The sequence below is a fragment of the Aedes aegypti genome, chromosome 3 (assembly GCF_002204515.2).
Source record: "Aedes aegypti strain LVP_AGWG chromosome 3, AaegL5.0 Primary Assembly, whole genome shotgun sequence".
NCBI lineage: Eukaryota > Metazoa > Arthropoda > Insecta > Diptera > Culicidae > Aedes > Aedes aegypti.
Window position 1 is genome coordinate 137,325,014 of NC_035109.1, and position 17,267 is coordinate 137,342,280.

Genomic DNA, 17,267 nt, shown 5'->3' on the forward strand with positions numbered 1-17,267 from the left:
TTCACTTTTGTGAGTGAGCCACCTACGATTCGCTCTCAAAATTTGATCATTTTGCCCATCTCTACTAAGGGTATTTCCAATTTGACCACTCTTTAACCTTTATTGACCAACGCGATTTTCAAGAGGATTTTTGATCAGTTCCGATATTTATCATACCTAATATGGATTGAAAGCTTTCATTTGACGTATTACTCATGGGGTTTTCCATTTTTCTAAATATTTGCTCAGAAGCTGTCCAAAACCGGGGCTTCTACCCTACATGAACATACTTAAGGTTTAGAAGTAATTAAAATCTTTTGGAATTTCTTGGAAGAACTCCTCTAGGAATATTTGGAAGATCTGCTATAAAAGTTACTGAAGAAATTGATGGAAAAATTTCTGAAGTAAATCCTGGGATAGTCTTAGGGGAAATGATAAAAGTATTCTCTGTGGAAATTACTGAGCGTGGGGGAATTTTCGTGTTTTTGGCCGATTTGCTCTCTTCGTCATAGGGATTTTTGTCGACCAAATCATCTAAAACTCGGCAGTAAACCCACTTATAGGCTAAATGTATTGGTGCAAATTTTGAACCCAATAGGTTTTAGAAAACCACCCATATTGAAAAGAACAAAGCTCCCAAACATACAAAAAGTCGCCCTAGTTGCGTTGAATTCTGGAGAAATTTCCCTAAGATCCTTTGAAAAACCTCTGGACGAACGATTAAGTGAATTGCCGGGGAATCTCTAGAGGATTTTTTGAAGCGATGTCAGGATATCTTCCAGAAAGTATTGTAGCAGCAATCTCCAGGAAATTTACTACAAAAAATCCTGAAGTCTTTTCTCGAGGAATCTGAACAGAAGCTGCTCACGAACCTACCAAACAATCGCGTAATGAGTCTGAAGGTTTCTCTGAAGCTTCCAGAGATCAGCACCATGGTTCACTGCATGGAGAAGAAAGAAGTGACTTTACAGACCTTCCATTGAAAATAGGCACTTTTTAGAGTCTTGCATTTAAAGAGTGACCAAGTCTTTTAAAAGAAAACAGTCCGGTTTCAGGAATTATTCCGCATAAGCGAATGTAGGCCATACATTTTGAACGATGAATTGTTTCTAGTATTTTTAAATTGATATACATGTCAATGTTTATGACTACACATAAACAGTTTCGTCGAAGGCGAGACGTTTCGCATAAAGACAATTCCCATCAGGATGTTTCGCATAATTTTATGGGTGGACCTTTTTTCATAAGAAGAATTATATGCCTTCTTTAAAATGCTACTTGTTCTTGTATGAAACTGTTGTATGAGAAATGCGTCCCCCTGATTTCGTCATCTATATTTGAACATATGAATTTTCAATTTTCTTCGCATCGTCATACGCCACCGCCGCCGTTTAAACACATTTCGGCGCATAGCTCTAGTGTAAGTGTGGCGGATTTTACAAGGGCCAACTTAAGATCGTAAGTCGATCTGATTTAAGATACATATAGTGCACAGCATGTGCAATCACTCTACTCTTTCTGTTCGATGCACTCGCCTCGTCTCGTCGTCTCGTCGCACGCCCATAAACTTGGATGAGCCTGTCATCGTCACGAACATCATCAACTTCATCGTCATCTCGTTAGTGTTATTGTTATTGTTATGATTGGATGTTGTTGCTGTGGAGCGGGAATCGCTGCGTGTATGGCAGCTAATGTCTCTGCGAGAAACCTGTTCGCCGGAAGGCTCCCATGACAGCCGGGAACATGCCAGGGCCAATGTTGCTACATGCAGACTTCGCCCGAGACGACTGACTGTACGTTTTGAACTACCTACTGTTTGCGTTATGGAAAGGCTTGACACGCCGAGATGGCTCGCCGGTGTTAGAATCGATGGTGACGATAATTTCTAACGACAACAGCACGATGCACTGTGCCACAAATGAACGGATCAAGGCGTGTACACATACGCTAAAGATTTAGGCAAGCTTTGAGATGACTTGGAAATTCTCGCTCAGTACCTAATTTCTATAGGCTATTTAGGTGCGTGTTTTGGCAAGAACAAAGAATATAACTATTGGAATAATGAGAATCCATAGTGAACAGATAAAACTTAGGAAATTAATAGAGCTTGAGCTTGATTAGCCGCCCGTGATTGCTACTCCAGTTTCGTCAGATCAGCTGCACTTACACAAGGAACCAACCAGATGACTGCTTCGGACTGACAGATACCTTTAGTGAATAAGTGCTGGTGATCTTCTATTTATAGGCAATAATGGCGCCTGCCACGTCAGAATGCAGACCAATGAGCGGAAGGGGAGGAACTGATGGTGCATTTAAAACTGATCCACAGTAGACCGGATATAACCCTGCATCTACGCCAGTTCATGCGGAAAGGTTTAGGAGTAAGCGTAGGAAAAGATTTTTTTTTGTCCGTCTCTGGTTCTAGAAAATGCTGCGGACGAATAGATTAAGAGTGGAAGACAACTATAAAATACGAGGAAAGCGACGGGTCTGGGATTGAACCTTCTGCTTATGGAGCAGAAGCGGTAGCCATTAGAATGTATTAGAATGTAATGTTTGGAATGATACAAGTAAAAAATTAAAAAAAAAGTAAACAAACGTAGTTTGATTAAATTTTTCCAACGGTTTTCTCGTTCCCAACCCGACACCTTCACTTCCGCCACGACTCCGTGCCGGGAAAGATTATTTGAATGTAATCACTAAAAATAACCGCCAGACACTGGCATTCCTAGCGTGTGTGTGCATTTTACAGAAGCATCACTACGTCGTCGGCTGAGGATGGGGCAAGAGTAAAAATTTCTATAAATAAAACCTACATCTCGTTGTCGTTCGTTGTTCGTCGCATCATCGGGCTGCTTTCACCACTTCGAAGACGACGACGGCGGTAGCAACTCGGTCAAACACTGTTCTGTTGAGGATTGCGAGAGTAAAAAACGGGAATGAGGTATCCCGTGACCTTCAGCGGAGGATCTTCTTTGCCTTGTGGGGAGGATATGCCTTACGATGCATACAATGAATCGGTATTATGCACTGAAGTATGAGTATTAAAAGATCAACCAGTCGAAGGACGTTTAAGGATGTTGAACGCATTATCGGTTTTCTGTGCAACAATTTAAAAGGCAGTTTACAATGTCAGTAATAAGAAAAGGTAATTAGATCATCTTAGTCTCTGGCAGGAATTAAGTCAGAAATAGTGTACGGGTTTAATGGTTCATTATAAATAGGGCTACAACGTTGGTGGTCTTGAGTCAGATTCCATCATAAGCGTACACACAGAAGCGCCAACTATCAAGAATTTACGCTTTCCACGTTCCGGGTCCCATCAACGCTATTTCAATGTGATATAGGAGCGTAAACGATTTACGATGACGGGAGCCAGAACCCGGCGTCCGTTCATTGTCTCCAACATCATTATTCGTAGTATGGAAAGTGGGGCCGGCTTCTACTCTGTCTACACACGATGCATGCTGACGCTTCTTCGTAGGAAGCGTTGCAATGTGTTTTACTACTAAGTAGGTTTCGATAAATGCTAGGTGATGGCGCTTATAGTTCGCGTGTGTGGATGATAAACAGTGCATTGACTGGGTGGCTCATGTCAACGGCGCGTCAAATTCCGACCGAGTCAACATTATGGTAACGTGCCGGCGGATGTACAGTAGGGCAGTTCAAAATTTAAAAATGTTTGAAAATCCAATCACCTATATCTTCTCTACGATCCTTACCATAAGAATAGTGTTCTGTGGAATTTTCAGATTTTTCGGCGGTGATTTAAGAGTGGCCCAGGTCTTAAGACAATTTAGATACTATGGAGAAATTTTGAAAATGTCCCAAACACGTTAGTACTGTAATGTAAGTATAAACTTATCATTCGATAGTGAAAACTCATTCTTCAAACTTTAATAAAGGTTGTTGCTGAAGAAATAAATCCCTTTTAAGCTATTTTTGTTTGGGATTTTTGTAGATGTTTGCAGGGCTATAATCCCATATGAAGCTAAATATTAGCAAACAAACTCATGAATATCTCCTCTCCTATCCTTCAGATTAAATTTCTGTCTTCAGTAATATCTTTATTATGGTTTGAAGAATGAGTTTTTATTGTGGGATGATAAGTTTGTACCCACATTTCGGTACTAACGTGTTTGAAACATTTTTCAATATTTTTCTCCATAGTAATTTCTAATAACCTACTTTGTCTTTGAGCCTCAAGATCTCAAGAAAGCCTAGAAGAATGCTTTCAGTGATTTTTCGAACGCTTTCCTTAGGATTCCGTTCTAGCTTTCCGGTTAAGACATCTTTAAAATTTAATCAGTAAGTTTCTCAGTGATTTCTTAGGATTTTTTTCCAAACTGTTGTTCAGATCAGGATTTGTTCAAAATTTCAGCCCTAAATTTCTCTACAGTAAAAACTATAGCCACAAAATTCCTTCAGGAATTCTTCGATCAATTTCTCAAGAAATCTATCCAGGACTGTCTTCAGGAGATAATTCTAAAAGATATCCTAAGAAAATTCCTGCAAGTTTGATGACATATTTCAGCGAAATATTTCAACCAAATCGCCATACAAAAACGGATTGTTCGGAATTTGAGACAAAACGGTATTGCTCTGATAACACAGAAAAAAAATCTAAGAACTCTACAACCAGTTCAAATCATAAATCAATTATTCAAATCAATCATCAAACACTTACCGGAGGTGGAGGACGATACGGTTGCTGGGAGCCCATCTGCTGGGGACTGTAGGGACGGGGTGGTGGAGCCCATCCCCCTTGCTGGTGTCCACCGTACGACTGCGGAGGCTGTCCAGGAGGGGGCTGCTGCTGCTGTTGACCCGATTGTTGCGGCGATTGACCCGGACCCGGAGGTGGCTGCTGCGGTTGGTTCGGATCGTAACTGTTAGGATAGCGATGCTGCCCGTGCGGTGGCGGAGGCGGCGGGTGCGATTGCAACAATGAGTTTAGAGTCGGCGTGGGACCTTGCGCCTGTTGCTGACCCGGATGACCACCGGGATGTTGTGGTGGTTGTCCTGGTCCCGGACCTTGCATGTATCGCTGTGGTGGCGGCCTAGTTGGAGGAATCATGGAACCAGGCTTACCACCAGGTGCCGCCCCCATCCGATAGTGGGCATAAGGATCGGGTCCTCCAGGGGGCATATTAGGATCATGGTGATATCTAGGGTACTGCTGATGTTGCATTGGCGGTTGACCGTACATCTGATGTTGGTGATGTTGGGGATGCTGCTGGTGCATCGGATGATGCTGTGGGTGATGATGCATATCGTCTTTGTTGTTAGTGTTCGGATCCGTTGGACCGGCATTGCTAGTAGGCGGCATGTGATGTCCGGAAGATTCATAAGGGTGCATACCAGGATTATTTTCGGACCCAGGATGCGGTGGATGAGGAGGACCGGAGGCAGGCGAAGATGGAGCCGGGCCACCATTGCCTCCTGCGGCACCGGTCACTGGAGATTTCGTTTTCTCGCCACCCATTATTGGGCCACTTTGAGAATTCTTTCTACTTGGTTGAGTATCGGTACCATTCTGTAAACTACTTGCTTTACTTGTCTTTTGTTTATCAGCACCTTTTTCATTACTTTTGCCTATACTTTCTTTGATTTCAGTCTGTTGCTGTGCCATCGTACGTATTCCCCCCCTCTTAGCTCATTTTGACCCACACTCTCCGTGGCTCAATTTATTCGTATGATCAAAATCGAAGGGTGCTTGTCACAGTTTCAAACAATTAAATTCGCGTAATAATTACACACTTACTTCAAACGCACATTATCCTCGTCCAAATCTTCCCTTTGTGTTAAGAGCTATGCTGTTTAGTAAACCCAATTCGCAATTTCCGCTTCAATCTTCTCACGTTTTCGTTACTCCTTCTACGCTAACTGCTGCTGATGTTGTTTCACCTTAAACACTACTTATCTTCCAATCTCATTTCTCATTCGCGTGTTAATCATCTACGGCTAGGGGCGATACCCACAAACACTGAAAAACCCCTTTGGGGGGCCACTCATACTCATTCGCGATCAGAACCGGACGAAAACAGAACCAAGAGAACGAAAAACACAGACCAATTGAGGGACGTTGATGCGATCTCGCGAGTATCAGGAAACTTAACTTCGAAAACTAACAAACTTAGGCAAAAACACAAACTAAAGCCCCGGCGAGGGGCCGACACTAATTCGAACGATGCTCTCCGCGAACCTCTTGGGCAGACAGATTCTTCTATTCACACCTTTTTCACGTACATTTTTTTTTCTGCGCTTTCAATCTTCCTTCAGACCACGCAATCAAACCCACGGCGGCGACGAAGATTTCGGCTCCCGGTTTCCTTCTGGCCTTAAAACACACAACACGCATTCACTGGTACAAGGTGACGATGATTCTTTTTTCTTAAGAAGAAACAATTCAGCTGTAATGAGAAGAGAAGGGAGAAGGAACAGAATAAAATATGGCTCAAATTATTATGCAATTTTGATTGGCTTCGGCCAGCGCTCGGTTAATTTCTTGGTGTGTTTTTTTTTAGCCCAGGTCGGAATTTTGATCATAATGTATGCGGTCGGAGGCGTAGTAAGGTAGCTACAGGGCGACACCTTTCATGTTTTTACATTTTTAGTTTTAAATCATTGATAAAATCTGTAAAATGGAAGAACAGCAGAAGGATGACAAGGTCATGATTTACCGAGCAAAACAAGGAGAAATTGAAATGGTTTTATAAAAACGATCTTCTGCTCGGGGAAGAATATTTCTGTAAATACCAAACAAAAATATTCCTTGCCAGTTAATTTTCAATACTTGCAACCTGAATAAGGTAGTCCGGGGTTACAAAGCAAAGCCATGCTGAAAGAAGGTGTCTGGTTCGATTCTCGGTAATGTAAATTTCCTTGACTTCCCTGAACTTCCCGGGACATAGAGAATATCATCGTATTTGCCACATGATACCTATACGAATGCGAAAATGGCAACTTTGGCAAAGAAAGCTCTCAGTAAATAACTGAGGAAGTGCTCATAAGAACACTACGCTGAGGAGCAGGCTCTGTCCCAGTGAGGACGCAATGCCAATTTAATTTTTGATTGGAATTCTCAAATCCCGGAATAACCGAAAAGTAAGAATATCCCCTGAAAATTTTTGGTCTAGTATGGTCCATGCGAAACCTATTCCTAGAGTCCCGGAAGGTAGCCAGTCTGAGCAATTCGATGAAATTACACGGATTTATGATCCAAAACCATACAAATGGCGACCAACTTTTAGCATTTTTTTAATGTTTGGATGTGTGTTGCCAAAGAATGAATTCTATTTTTTAAGCAACGGAATTGCCACCGGGAAACCCGTATTTTGGAACCAATAAGTTCATTTCAGTTTTTGTACCACAACTAGGCATGCGACGGCTCAATCTTTATGACTTTGAATACCTGGGACCACTTTGGTTCTTTCTGACCACGGCAAGGAATCGTCCATGAAGGCGCTGTTTTCTGATCGCAGTACGAAATTCGAAGGAAATGTCAATTTAAACGGGACTAGCTGTAGAAAATTTCTGCAAGAAATTCACGGGATTTTTAACGAGCAATTCCTTTTTAACAGTAAATAAGACTTAATGCTCGAATTTATTCTGCATACTGCTCAAAAAGCTGGAAAAATTATGAGTTTCAATACATAGGCCGTTTTAGATTTTCAATCAGGCATTGGGCTTTTTATAAGCTAACTTGATGTTTAGCTTGATGTTTTTTGTTGGATCACCGTCGAACTTAATATGTTTTGATTATAGGCAATTTTCGGTGATGATAACACACACTAGACTTCGATTTTACACCACGTTTTGGCCTAGGGTAGAAGCACCGGTTTTAGCCATACGCAAATTGTAGCCATAGTGGATTATACACCGTTTTACATAGCCAATCAGCATGAAACCTTTCGTATTGAGTAGATCACATTCCCATGATAGAGCTACATTAATTTACACGTCCAAATTGATTCAAAACATAAAAAACAATTCATTTTTCTTATAATTTTAACTACCATACACCTAATTTGGCCAGGGTACTCTTAATTTGGCCACTCTCATGAGAAATCAATGCGATTGGCCAATTTGGGAACCGAAGTTAAATCTCTGGCCAAAACTGGTTCTGGTAGCCTATATTCACCAACGAGATTTTCAAAGCGAAAAAATGGTTTGGCTCAGTTTCGATAATTTACAAACATAATATGGATTGAAAGTTTGCATTTGACATATTTGTAGTATAAATGCGGCTTCCAATGTAATTTTTATTGACATTTTCTCTTAGGCTGGCCAAAACCGGTGCTTTTACCCTACTGATATTGGGCTATCATCATAAGTTTGTTCGCGTGCTTTGGTCCAAAACATGGCCGTTTTTATTCACATCGAAAGAACAAGAGAAAGTTATTGGCTTAGCAGCATGTTTACGAAACTTTCCAATTATAGGACCTCTATAGGATGGAAAATCTGGTTTATAATGGTAAGCTTTTTGATTATGTTGACAATGTTTGCATACCCGAGTAAAGTCCAACATCAAAAAGAAAGCAAATTGAAAACATATAGTTTTCAGCATCAAATTAATGTCATAATTTGATATCAAGTAATCAATATTATATTCGATAATATATTTTGTCTTCGTTTTGCTATCATGTTACATTTTTGTAATTTGTAAAATTGTATATCTGAAGCGAACACCACCTTTGCAGGGTTGCTGTCCGGCATACTTGCAACCTGCCCTTCCCATCGTATCCTTCGCAGTGTCGTAAAAATTCAGCCGAATGATACCCGATCAGTGCGAAAACGAACAAAAACAAACTCCGCTAGCAAGAAGCCAATCTGACTTCGAGTGCGAATGCGACGAGAAAGAGAGTGGGTGCAACACATGCACACATTCAGTTTCACCCACTGTTGGTGTCATTTCAAAATTCAGTTTCACCTAGAGGCACTGAAATTGAAAATTGAATATAAAAAATTACAAATGAATTTTATATTACTGGTGTAAGAAAACGGCTATGTGATGCCTCCAGTTGATGAATCATGATTGTCTTTTAATAAAAAAATACAACTTTTGCAATTTGCGGATGTTTTGTGGGGTATTCTGACGGAAATGATTTTTTTCACTAGGGAAATTGAATTTGAATGTCAGTAGTGGATGAGAATTAGTGTAGCAAAAGTAATTGAAAAACTGAATGCACGTTCTACCAGATTCGTGCATGTATTGTCAAACAAACATTCACACAAAGAAGAATTCAACGATGACGGAGCCTACTGAGGATCGGCGTTGTTGACTGTATATTGAAATATGCAGACACTGATCCTTCCTATCCTTCCTTTCATAGCTTTGGCCACCTTTTGGATACTGGGTTCGCCGTAGAGTTTGGCGAGCTCGTGGTTCATCCTTCGCCGCCACACACCGTTCTCCTGCACACCGCCAAAGATCGTCCTAAGCGCCTGACGTTCGAAGTGCTTGCAAGTCCTCCTCGAGCATCGTCCACGTTTCATTCCCGTAGAGGACTACCGGCCTAATGAGCGTTTTGGTACCATGTACCATTTAAGGCGGGTGTGAATCTTTTCTGACCGCAGCTTCTTGTGGTGGCCATAGTAGGCCCGACTTCCACTGATGATGCGCCTCCGTATTTCACAGCTAACGTTATTGTCAGCCGTCAGCAAGGATCCAAGGTAGATGAACTCGTCGACCACCTCGAACGTATCTCCGTCTATCGTAACACTGCTTCCTAGGCGAGCCCTGTCGCGCTCGGCCCCACCAGCTAGCATGTACTTTGTCTTAGCCGCATTCACCACCAGTCCAACTTTTGCTGCTTCGCGTTTCAGGCGGGTGTACAGGTCTGCCACCTTTTCAAATGTTCGGCCGACAATGTCCATATCATCCGCGGAGCAAACAAATTGCATGGATCTCGTAAAAATCGTAGTTACAGGCTGGAGTGTACGCCTGAAACCTTCACACAATTGTGCACAACTTCCATCGTCACTCTTATCAGTCTCGTGAGCTTCCCGGGAAATCATTTCTGGTCCATGATTTTTTATAGGTTTATGCAGTCGATACTATCGCATGCCGCCTTGAAATCGATGAAAAGGTGATGCGTCGGGAACTGGAATAACAGACAGGTTTGGAGGATTTGCCGTACAGTAAAGATCTGGTCCGTTGTCTATCGGCCGTCAACGAAGCCAGGTTGATAACTTCCCACGAACTTGTTTACTATAGGTGACGGACGACGGAAGATGATCTGGGATTTTTAGAATGGTGATCGCTCGCTGTTTCCCAGATTGTGCCTTTCAGCCGGTGCAGACAAATGGCCAGCCTCTCCAGGGCTATCTTTGTGAGTTCAGCTCCGATACTATCCTTACCAGCAGCTTTATTGTTCTTGAGCTGGTGAATGCCATCCTTAACCCTCAAAGTGGAGGTTGGTTGATTTCTATTGCCCGCAGTACTGACGAAGGCATTTCCTTCGTTGTTCCGTCCTTCATTGCCTGTGCTCTCAGCGACATTCAGGTGTTCATCGAAGTGCTGCTTCCACCTTTGGATCACCTCACGCTCGTCCATCCTTATCCCTGCACATCTCGGCTCGCGGCACGAAACCGTTGTGGGATGCGTTGAGCTTCCGACAGAACTTACGTGTCTCTTGAGACCGACACAGCTGTTCCATCTCCTCGCACTCCGTCTCCTCTAGGCGGCGTTTTTTCTCCCGAAAGAGGCGTTTCTGTCTATAACGTTCTGTCGGGTCCTTGCTGCCCGACCACCCGGGCTGCATTCTTCTTCTCCAGAATCTGCCTACATTCCTCGTCGTACCAATCGTTCCGTCAAATTCGTCTCACGTACCCGACGTTGCTCTCAGCTGCATTGTTTTTGCCTGTTTTCACTATTCTCCAGCAGTACTCAAGAGGGGCTTCATCCAGCTCACCCTCTTCCGGAAATGCAGCCTCGAGGTGCTGCGCGTACGCAGCTGCGACATCCGGTTGCTGAAGCCGCTCTAGGTTATACCGGGGAGGCCGTCGGTATTGTACGTTGTTAACGACGGAGAGTTTAGGGCGCAGTTTAACCATCTCCAGATAGTGGTCAGAGTCGATGTTAGCGCCACGATAGGTCCTGGCGTCGATAATGTCATAGAAGTGCCGTCCATCAATCAGAACGTGGTCCAGTGTTGTTCAGACTCATTTCCCCGAAAATAAAATTTTCCGAACTACGAAGCCACGAACTACTACAACCATGCTCTATCTTCCTAAGATAGAAAAGCAGATGGTTATGCTTGAGTACTGCACACAAAATCGATCAATTTTGATCCCAGAGAGACACAATTCAAGTTTCGGTGAAATGAAATGAGTGAGTGAGTGAGTGCGAATCATTTCACCGAAACTTGAATTGCGGCCCACCGAGATCGAAACTGTCGGATCCCATGTGCAACACTCAAGTCCAACCACCTCTCCCTCCATCTCAGGAATACAACGCACAGTTATAACAGTCCATGGCTTCACAATTCGAATTTCGGGGAAATGAGTCTGGTCAACACTGACGTGGTCGATTTGTGATTCTGTCTGCTGTGATGATCTCCAGGTGTAAAGGTATGTAAGGCTGCGCTGGAAGTAGGTGCTACGAATGGCCATATTCTTGGAGGCGGCGAAATCAATTAGTCGTAAGCTGTTTTCGTTCGTCAGCCGGTGGGCGCTGAACTTTCCAATAGTCGGTCTGAACTCCTCCTCCTTTCCAACCTGAGCGTTTAGATCTCCTATGACAAATTTGACGTCGTGGCTTGAGCAGCTGTTGTACTCGCGTTCGAGCTGCGCACAAAAAATGTTTCAGCACCTCGGCGAGTATGCGTGTGCTCCCGATGAAGTTGAGAGATTTACAGTTCCACGTACCGAGCTTCCAATCGCTAGCCGCTTTACGTCGCTGTGGTCTTCGCCGATTGTCCCGGTTTGTATTCTCTCGATGATTACTCGTTGCTTGTTTTTTACGGCTGACTTGCAGGGCGTGACACCAACGTCCTAGATTTCCGAAGGACCATTCCCCATAAATGGTCGGAGGGCCATAGTGCACAGTTTAGCTTAAAGTCCTTCTCTGGCACTCGGACGATGATTAGCCGCCCCTGACATGGGGAACAGACGCTGTTGTGAACCGCTCCTAACATGCAGTACAGATGCTTCAGGTTTGCAGAAGCAAACACCCTTCTCTGTCAGCATACGACCAAAGTTCCCACCGGGGTTGGTTACCCGATCTTCCCTGAGGTTACTCGTACCCCGGCGAGGAGGTAGGGATAGGAGTAGGTAAGAGGCCAAAGACCACACAAAGAAGTCTATTTTATTCCTGCAGGTACGCGAGGTACCAATAATACGCCATGCCCAGCCATTTACCGTTCCGACGGTAGCAGAAACAGTTTCCAATTTGCTTTCACTGACAGCAAAAATAGTTTTTCAATTTGATTTCATGGGAACAATTTTCTGCTCCCAGACGGGGTTGGTGGTCTGATGGCTACCGCTTCTGCCTCATATGCAGAAGGTCATGAGTTCAATCCCAGGCCCGTCCTTTTCCTCGTACTTTGTAGTTGTATATCTCTCACTTGCTTCTATCTTCCATTCTAAATATATCACACTCAAACTATATTCGTTCATAGCTCAAGCTCAAGCTTGATTTCATGGGAACAATTTTCTGCTCCCAGTTTTAATATTTTAACTGTTAAAACGACCACAATGACAACAAAACGATTGATTGATTGATTTGACTTTATTAACGAGATTTTTAGCCCTGGGCTAGTTCATCTCGGGACCAACGGCTTTACTTCCCTTCCGAAGGAAGTCGTCACTATAACTTTTTACGTCATAAGTGACTATGTCGGGGATGGGATTCGATCCCAGGTCCTCGGCGTGAGAGGCGAGTGTTCTAACCACTACACCAGGTCCGTCCCCCGACAACAAAACGAGTTATCAAAATCAGCGACATCACAATATCAAAATTGGTTTTCAACATAATCTCAAGCTTTGCTCTACCCGTTTGTAGGTTTCGGGAGATGCAATAGAATGGTATCAAAATCTTATTTATTTACATTTTGATTTTTGGCAATTCATAATTTTAACACGAGAGTTCTGCATCTTATTTCATGAATAAGAGTTATGAATCTTATTTCATGAATGACGTAGCATTTTAGGGGGGAGGGGGGACTCTACGACTTTGCTACGAACCATGTGTAAGGTATGGGAAAATAGGCTCATTGGTAGAGGGGAGTGTCGTAAATTTGCCAAATTTGCGTCATTTATGGACGATCTCTTGGTTTCTTATAAGATCGTTTCTCGAATTGAAAAACAGGATAGTTCGGATGTCGCCAAGCCTAGACGTGTCAGGTCAAAGTTCAAAAACGAAACCAATTACCCAAGTAACCACTCAGCACGATAATGCGGCACGGTACACGCTAACTTGAAAGTACCCATTAAATGAGTTTCTTGTACCCATTTTTATGGTCAGTATGGAAGTGTCAGAAAAAGGGTACTTTTCAGTGACATAAAAAAGGGTACTTTAACCTCATTATGAAGTATCCTTCCTGGTAATATAAATGGGTAAATAGTGCACATGATATAGTTTGCAAAGCAATAGCGCCATTTTTCAATTTCAGATATTTATCGCTCGGTGTTAGTGAAAAAGTCAAAGTTTTTTTTTATTCGATATTAAATTATGGAGGAGAAGATTACACGTATTATTGCCATCACGTAAGTAACGTTAGTGGATACATTTCGGTAAATGGTTCTTCTAACAATCGTTTTTCTGATTTTAGATTTTCGGATGACCGCAGATGACTTCTTTGCAGACTGCAATGAACTTTCCGTAGTGTCAGGGTTATCTGTTAGTTGATCACATACATGTTGATTTTTTTTTTGTTTAACTATGAAATAAATGTACGTTGTACATTAATTAGTCTTTTATTATTCTGTTCTTCATTATATGAAACTTATTCAAACCAAAACTTTTGCCATAACCTCAATCCGCTGCATCACACATAAAATAATGGGGTTTTATTACCCATGTGCATATCAGAGGTCAAGAGTGAAAAATACCCATTATTTGATGTTCGAGGCGAATACTCTTTAATGGGTAAGTCGACTTTACTCTTTTAATGAGTTAAGCCACTTTTCTTGGAAATGGGTATTTTTTACCCATTAATGGGTATTTTCATGTTAGCGTGTAACAGCATTATATGCGCATATAGGGTAATCATTTGATGCATATATGCATATAAAGCTATTATAATGCCAGAAAAGGCGAAATAGCGTGCCATTATAGTGCCAAGATATAACCGTGCTTCTCTGCACCACTAATGCTGATATAAGACCACGTGAGAAACGTCAGTTGTTTTCGCCAGGTTTTTAGGTCGAATATTTTGTGCTTTTGCGTACGCAGCCAGAGAGCTTTCGCGTATGCGGCTAAGCAACTGGTACACGAGGTAAATAAATGAATGATTGAAAACGGAAACCTCGAATAGTATGCAAAAATGTAATAAACTGATTCAGATAGTACTTCTCCATATCAGACTTAATCATTTTGGTGGTTTCCATCCTTTTCAGGACTTGCAATTGCCACATTTTGATCCTCGTTTTATGATGATGAAATTCCTCATTTTGCGTCTTGAACCTGCGACACCCGTATTGTTGAGTTGTTGTCCTGCTCCTACGGCCCTGTCATAAAACCTGCAATTGTTGTAGTGAGAAGATTTATGTTTGACTCCCTCTTACCACTATATGCAAACACAAAGCACGTGGTATATCTGTCAAAACACTGGATGGCATTTAAACATGCCCTGTATTCGAATATAAAGCCAATATAGTGCTTATTTAATGCCTGTATGCACCAGGCTTAGAAGCATTAATGATGCTGTAATAGGGTTTCTATGGAGCGGAAGTGCTGTTATAAGGTGTGTAAGCATTTGTGGTGCTATTATATTGTATGTACGCATCTATGATGCTGATTAAGGGCTTATTATTAGTGCTTATAGTTAGTTGAATTCCAATAGGACACTTTGTTGCTAGTCCAGCCGTGTTGCTAGTTCATAAATCGAAGTTTGAAATTTTTTCATTAAATCTTTTTATATACGATGTTTAGTTTGCCGAACTTGTTGCTACAACACTAAAATAAGAAAAAAATTCTTTATGGAAAGCAATATTGTGGAACATTTGCCAAATTTCTCTAATAATATCGCCAGTTTTGAAAATAAACCTGACTTTTAAAAAAGCTAACATCCTCCATTGCATTGAATGAATGTAGCGTGCAAACAACTGTCAAATTATTAACCTTGATATTTGAATTTGTTCACAAAATTTGCTTAAAAAGGATACTGACAGCACCGGTTTTGTATCGTTAAGGCTGTCGACTGGGAAACAACGGGGCAGTCTTAGTTGAGCGAGCTGTCCTAGGTGTGTCGTTTTTCCATCAGAAAATCGTGTGTCCCTCATACGTTCCGTCTTCTCGGTGGTCACATGCGATGGAAAAACTAAAGGAAATTTGTAAAATAATTTTGTAATTTCTCTTCGTCCGATGATAACGAGAGAAGCATCATCCACAAATGACGTCCATCATTTGGAGGAGGGCGAGGTCTATAAAAGTGTGACGGTGCATGTATTATGTATTGTAAAAAGCGCGACGGAGAGGGGAGGGGGTGTATAGAAATCCCGAAAAATGAGCCTATGCATGCTATAAAACGTTTGACTTTTACTGCGCGCCCTGTTTTCTAGTTGCCTGTGAGAGAGAGAGATAGCACCAACACACGGCGCACAGTAAAAGTCATGAGAACAAAAGAATTTATGGCACGTACAGAGGCTCATGATGGACGTCATATTTGAATAGTCGCTTTCCTGCGCTGATTATAGCCTAATGCTTTCTTCGACAAAGATTTTAGGCAAATTATAAAGCGTAGTTTTTGGTAAAAATTTAGAAAAATTAAATGTCTTTAAACTAAAAAGGAGATTTCTAGCATTAACACAAGTATATCGCACAAAATAATAGGTTGTACAGTCCTAGACCGTTGCACAATGGTCCGAGGGCGACCAAAACCTCAAAAATCAAAGTTGTTTTATCCGAACAGTAATATTTTTCCCGACTTCCTCAACACTTCTTTTGTTCAAATCCAAAGTTTGAAGCAGATTCATGGAGATTTGATTTTTTTACAGCTGCTTGAGTGGACCGTGGACATGATTTTTCAAGAAAATTAATATTTACGATCCATTTTTCACAAGCTATTTATAAATTTAAAGAGAGCTTAAGCCGCAATGGTATCTTTGAAGAAGTTATTTGTATAGACATAAAGCACACCTGAGTTGAATAAAAATTATCATTATATTCATACAAAGTGAATTAAAGTTAAAATTGTTCAAAAAACATATTATTTTATATAAAAGTACCCTAAGACATTAGTAGCCCGCGAACGCCCGCGATGAGAATTATTTCATTCGAAAGCTAAAAACAAGAGCTTTCAAGTAGGGTACAAATTATTTTGCGAAAACTTGCGATAGACCACTTTCAACGCGTTTGAAGGTGTACAGAGTGCAATTCTAATTAAATAAAAATAATCCTGTAATACGCTAGTATACGTGCATTGCAGTCGCAGTAGCCATGAATTGCATCCCGTCCCGAGAAGAAACGAAAAACTCGCTCCAATCTTCTTCTCCTTCTTCTTTTTATTTCTGGCGTTACGTCCCAACTGGGACAAAGCCTGCTTCTAAGCAGGCAGGTGTTCTTATGACCACTTCCGCAGATATTAACTAAGGACTTTCTTGGCCGATTGACCATTTTTGCATGTGTATATTGTCTGGCAGGTACGATGATACTTTATGCTCTGGCAAGTCGATAAAATTTACTTTACCAAAAGACCCTCGACTGGTGGGATTCGAACCTACGATTCTCAGGTTAGTCTAGCTGAATAGCCTCGCGTTTACCGCTAGGACTCTCTGGGCCCCTAAGTATGCAATATTTTGGTGTTATACCTTAATTAAATATTGTCTATACCTTTATTTGATAATATTAGGGTATTGAACTTCCTTGAATTTAAATTTGAGCTGTCAATAAATAAAATAACACAAATTATCTCGGCTTATTGAGATGGTTGAACGAAGCTATTTCCTTCGAAATGCAGCCTCTAGATAATATGAAACAAATTGGAAAAATCATTCCCTACGTGGACTTGCTTTAGCTATTAAAACAAGTATGATAACAGACTGAAGCTAAAGACTTGACATGCTGAAACTGATTAAATAGATGATACTTACACAAAGGCAGGGTTAGATCTGAGATATTTATG

The 17,267-nt window shown here is 41.6% G+C and overlaps 1 protein-coding gene across 8 annotated transcripts in view; it reads right to left on the reverse strand.

The window, feature by feature from the left end:
* The window catches only part of LOC23687700 (trithorax group protein osa), a 566,458-nt gene that overhangs the window by 506,189 nt on the left and 43,002 nt on the right, over nucleotides 1-17,267 (reverse strand). For 7 of the 8 annotated variants that reach the window (XM_021852024.1, XM_021852027.1, XM_021852032.1 and 4 more), the window contains exon 2: nucleotides 4,667-6,392. The exons of the other annotated variant lie outside the window; for it this stretch is intronic. In XM_021852024.1, coding sequence (XP_021707716.1) covers nucleotides 4,667-5,611 — 945 coding nt within the window. In that variant the 5' untranslated portion in view covers nucleotides 5,612-6,392. The remainder of the gene's footprint in view (nucleotides 1-4,666; nucleotides 6,393-17,267) is intronic. 8 annotated transcript variants of the gene reach the window in all.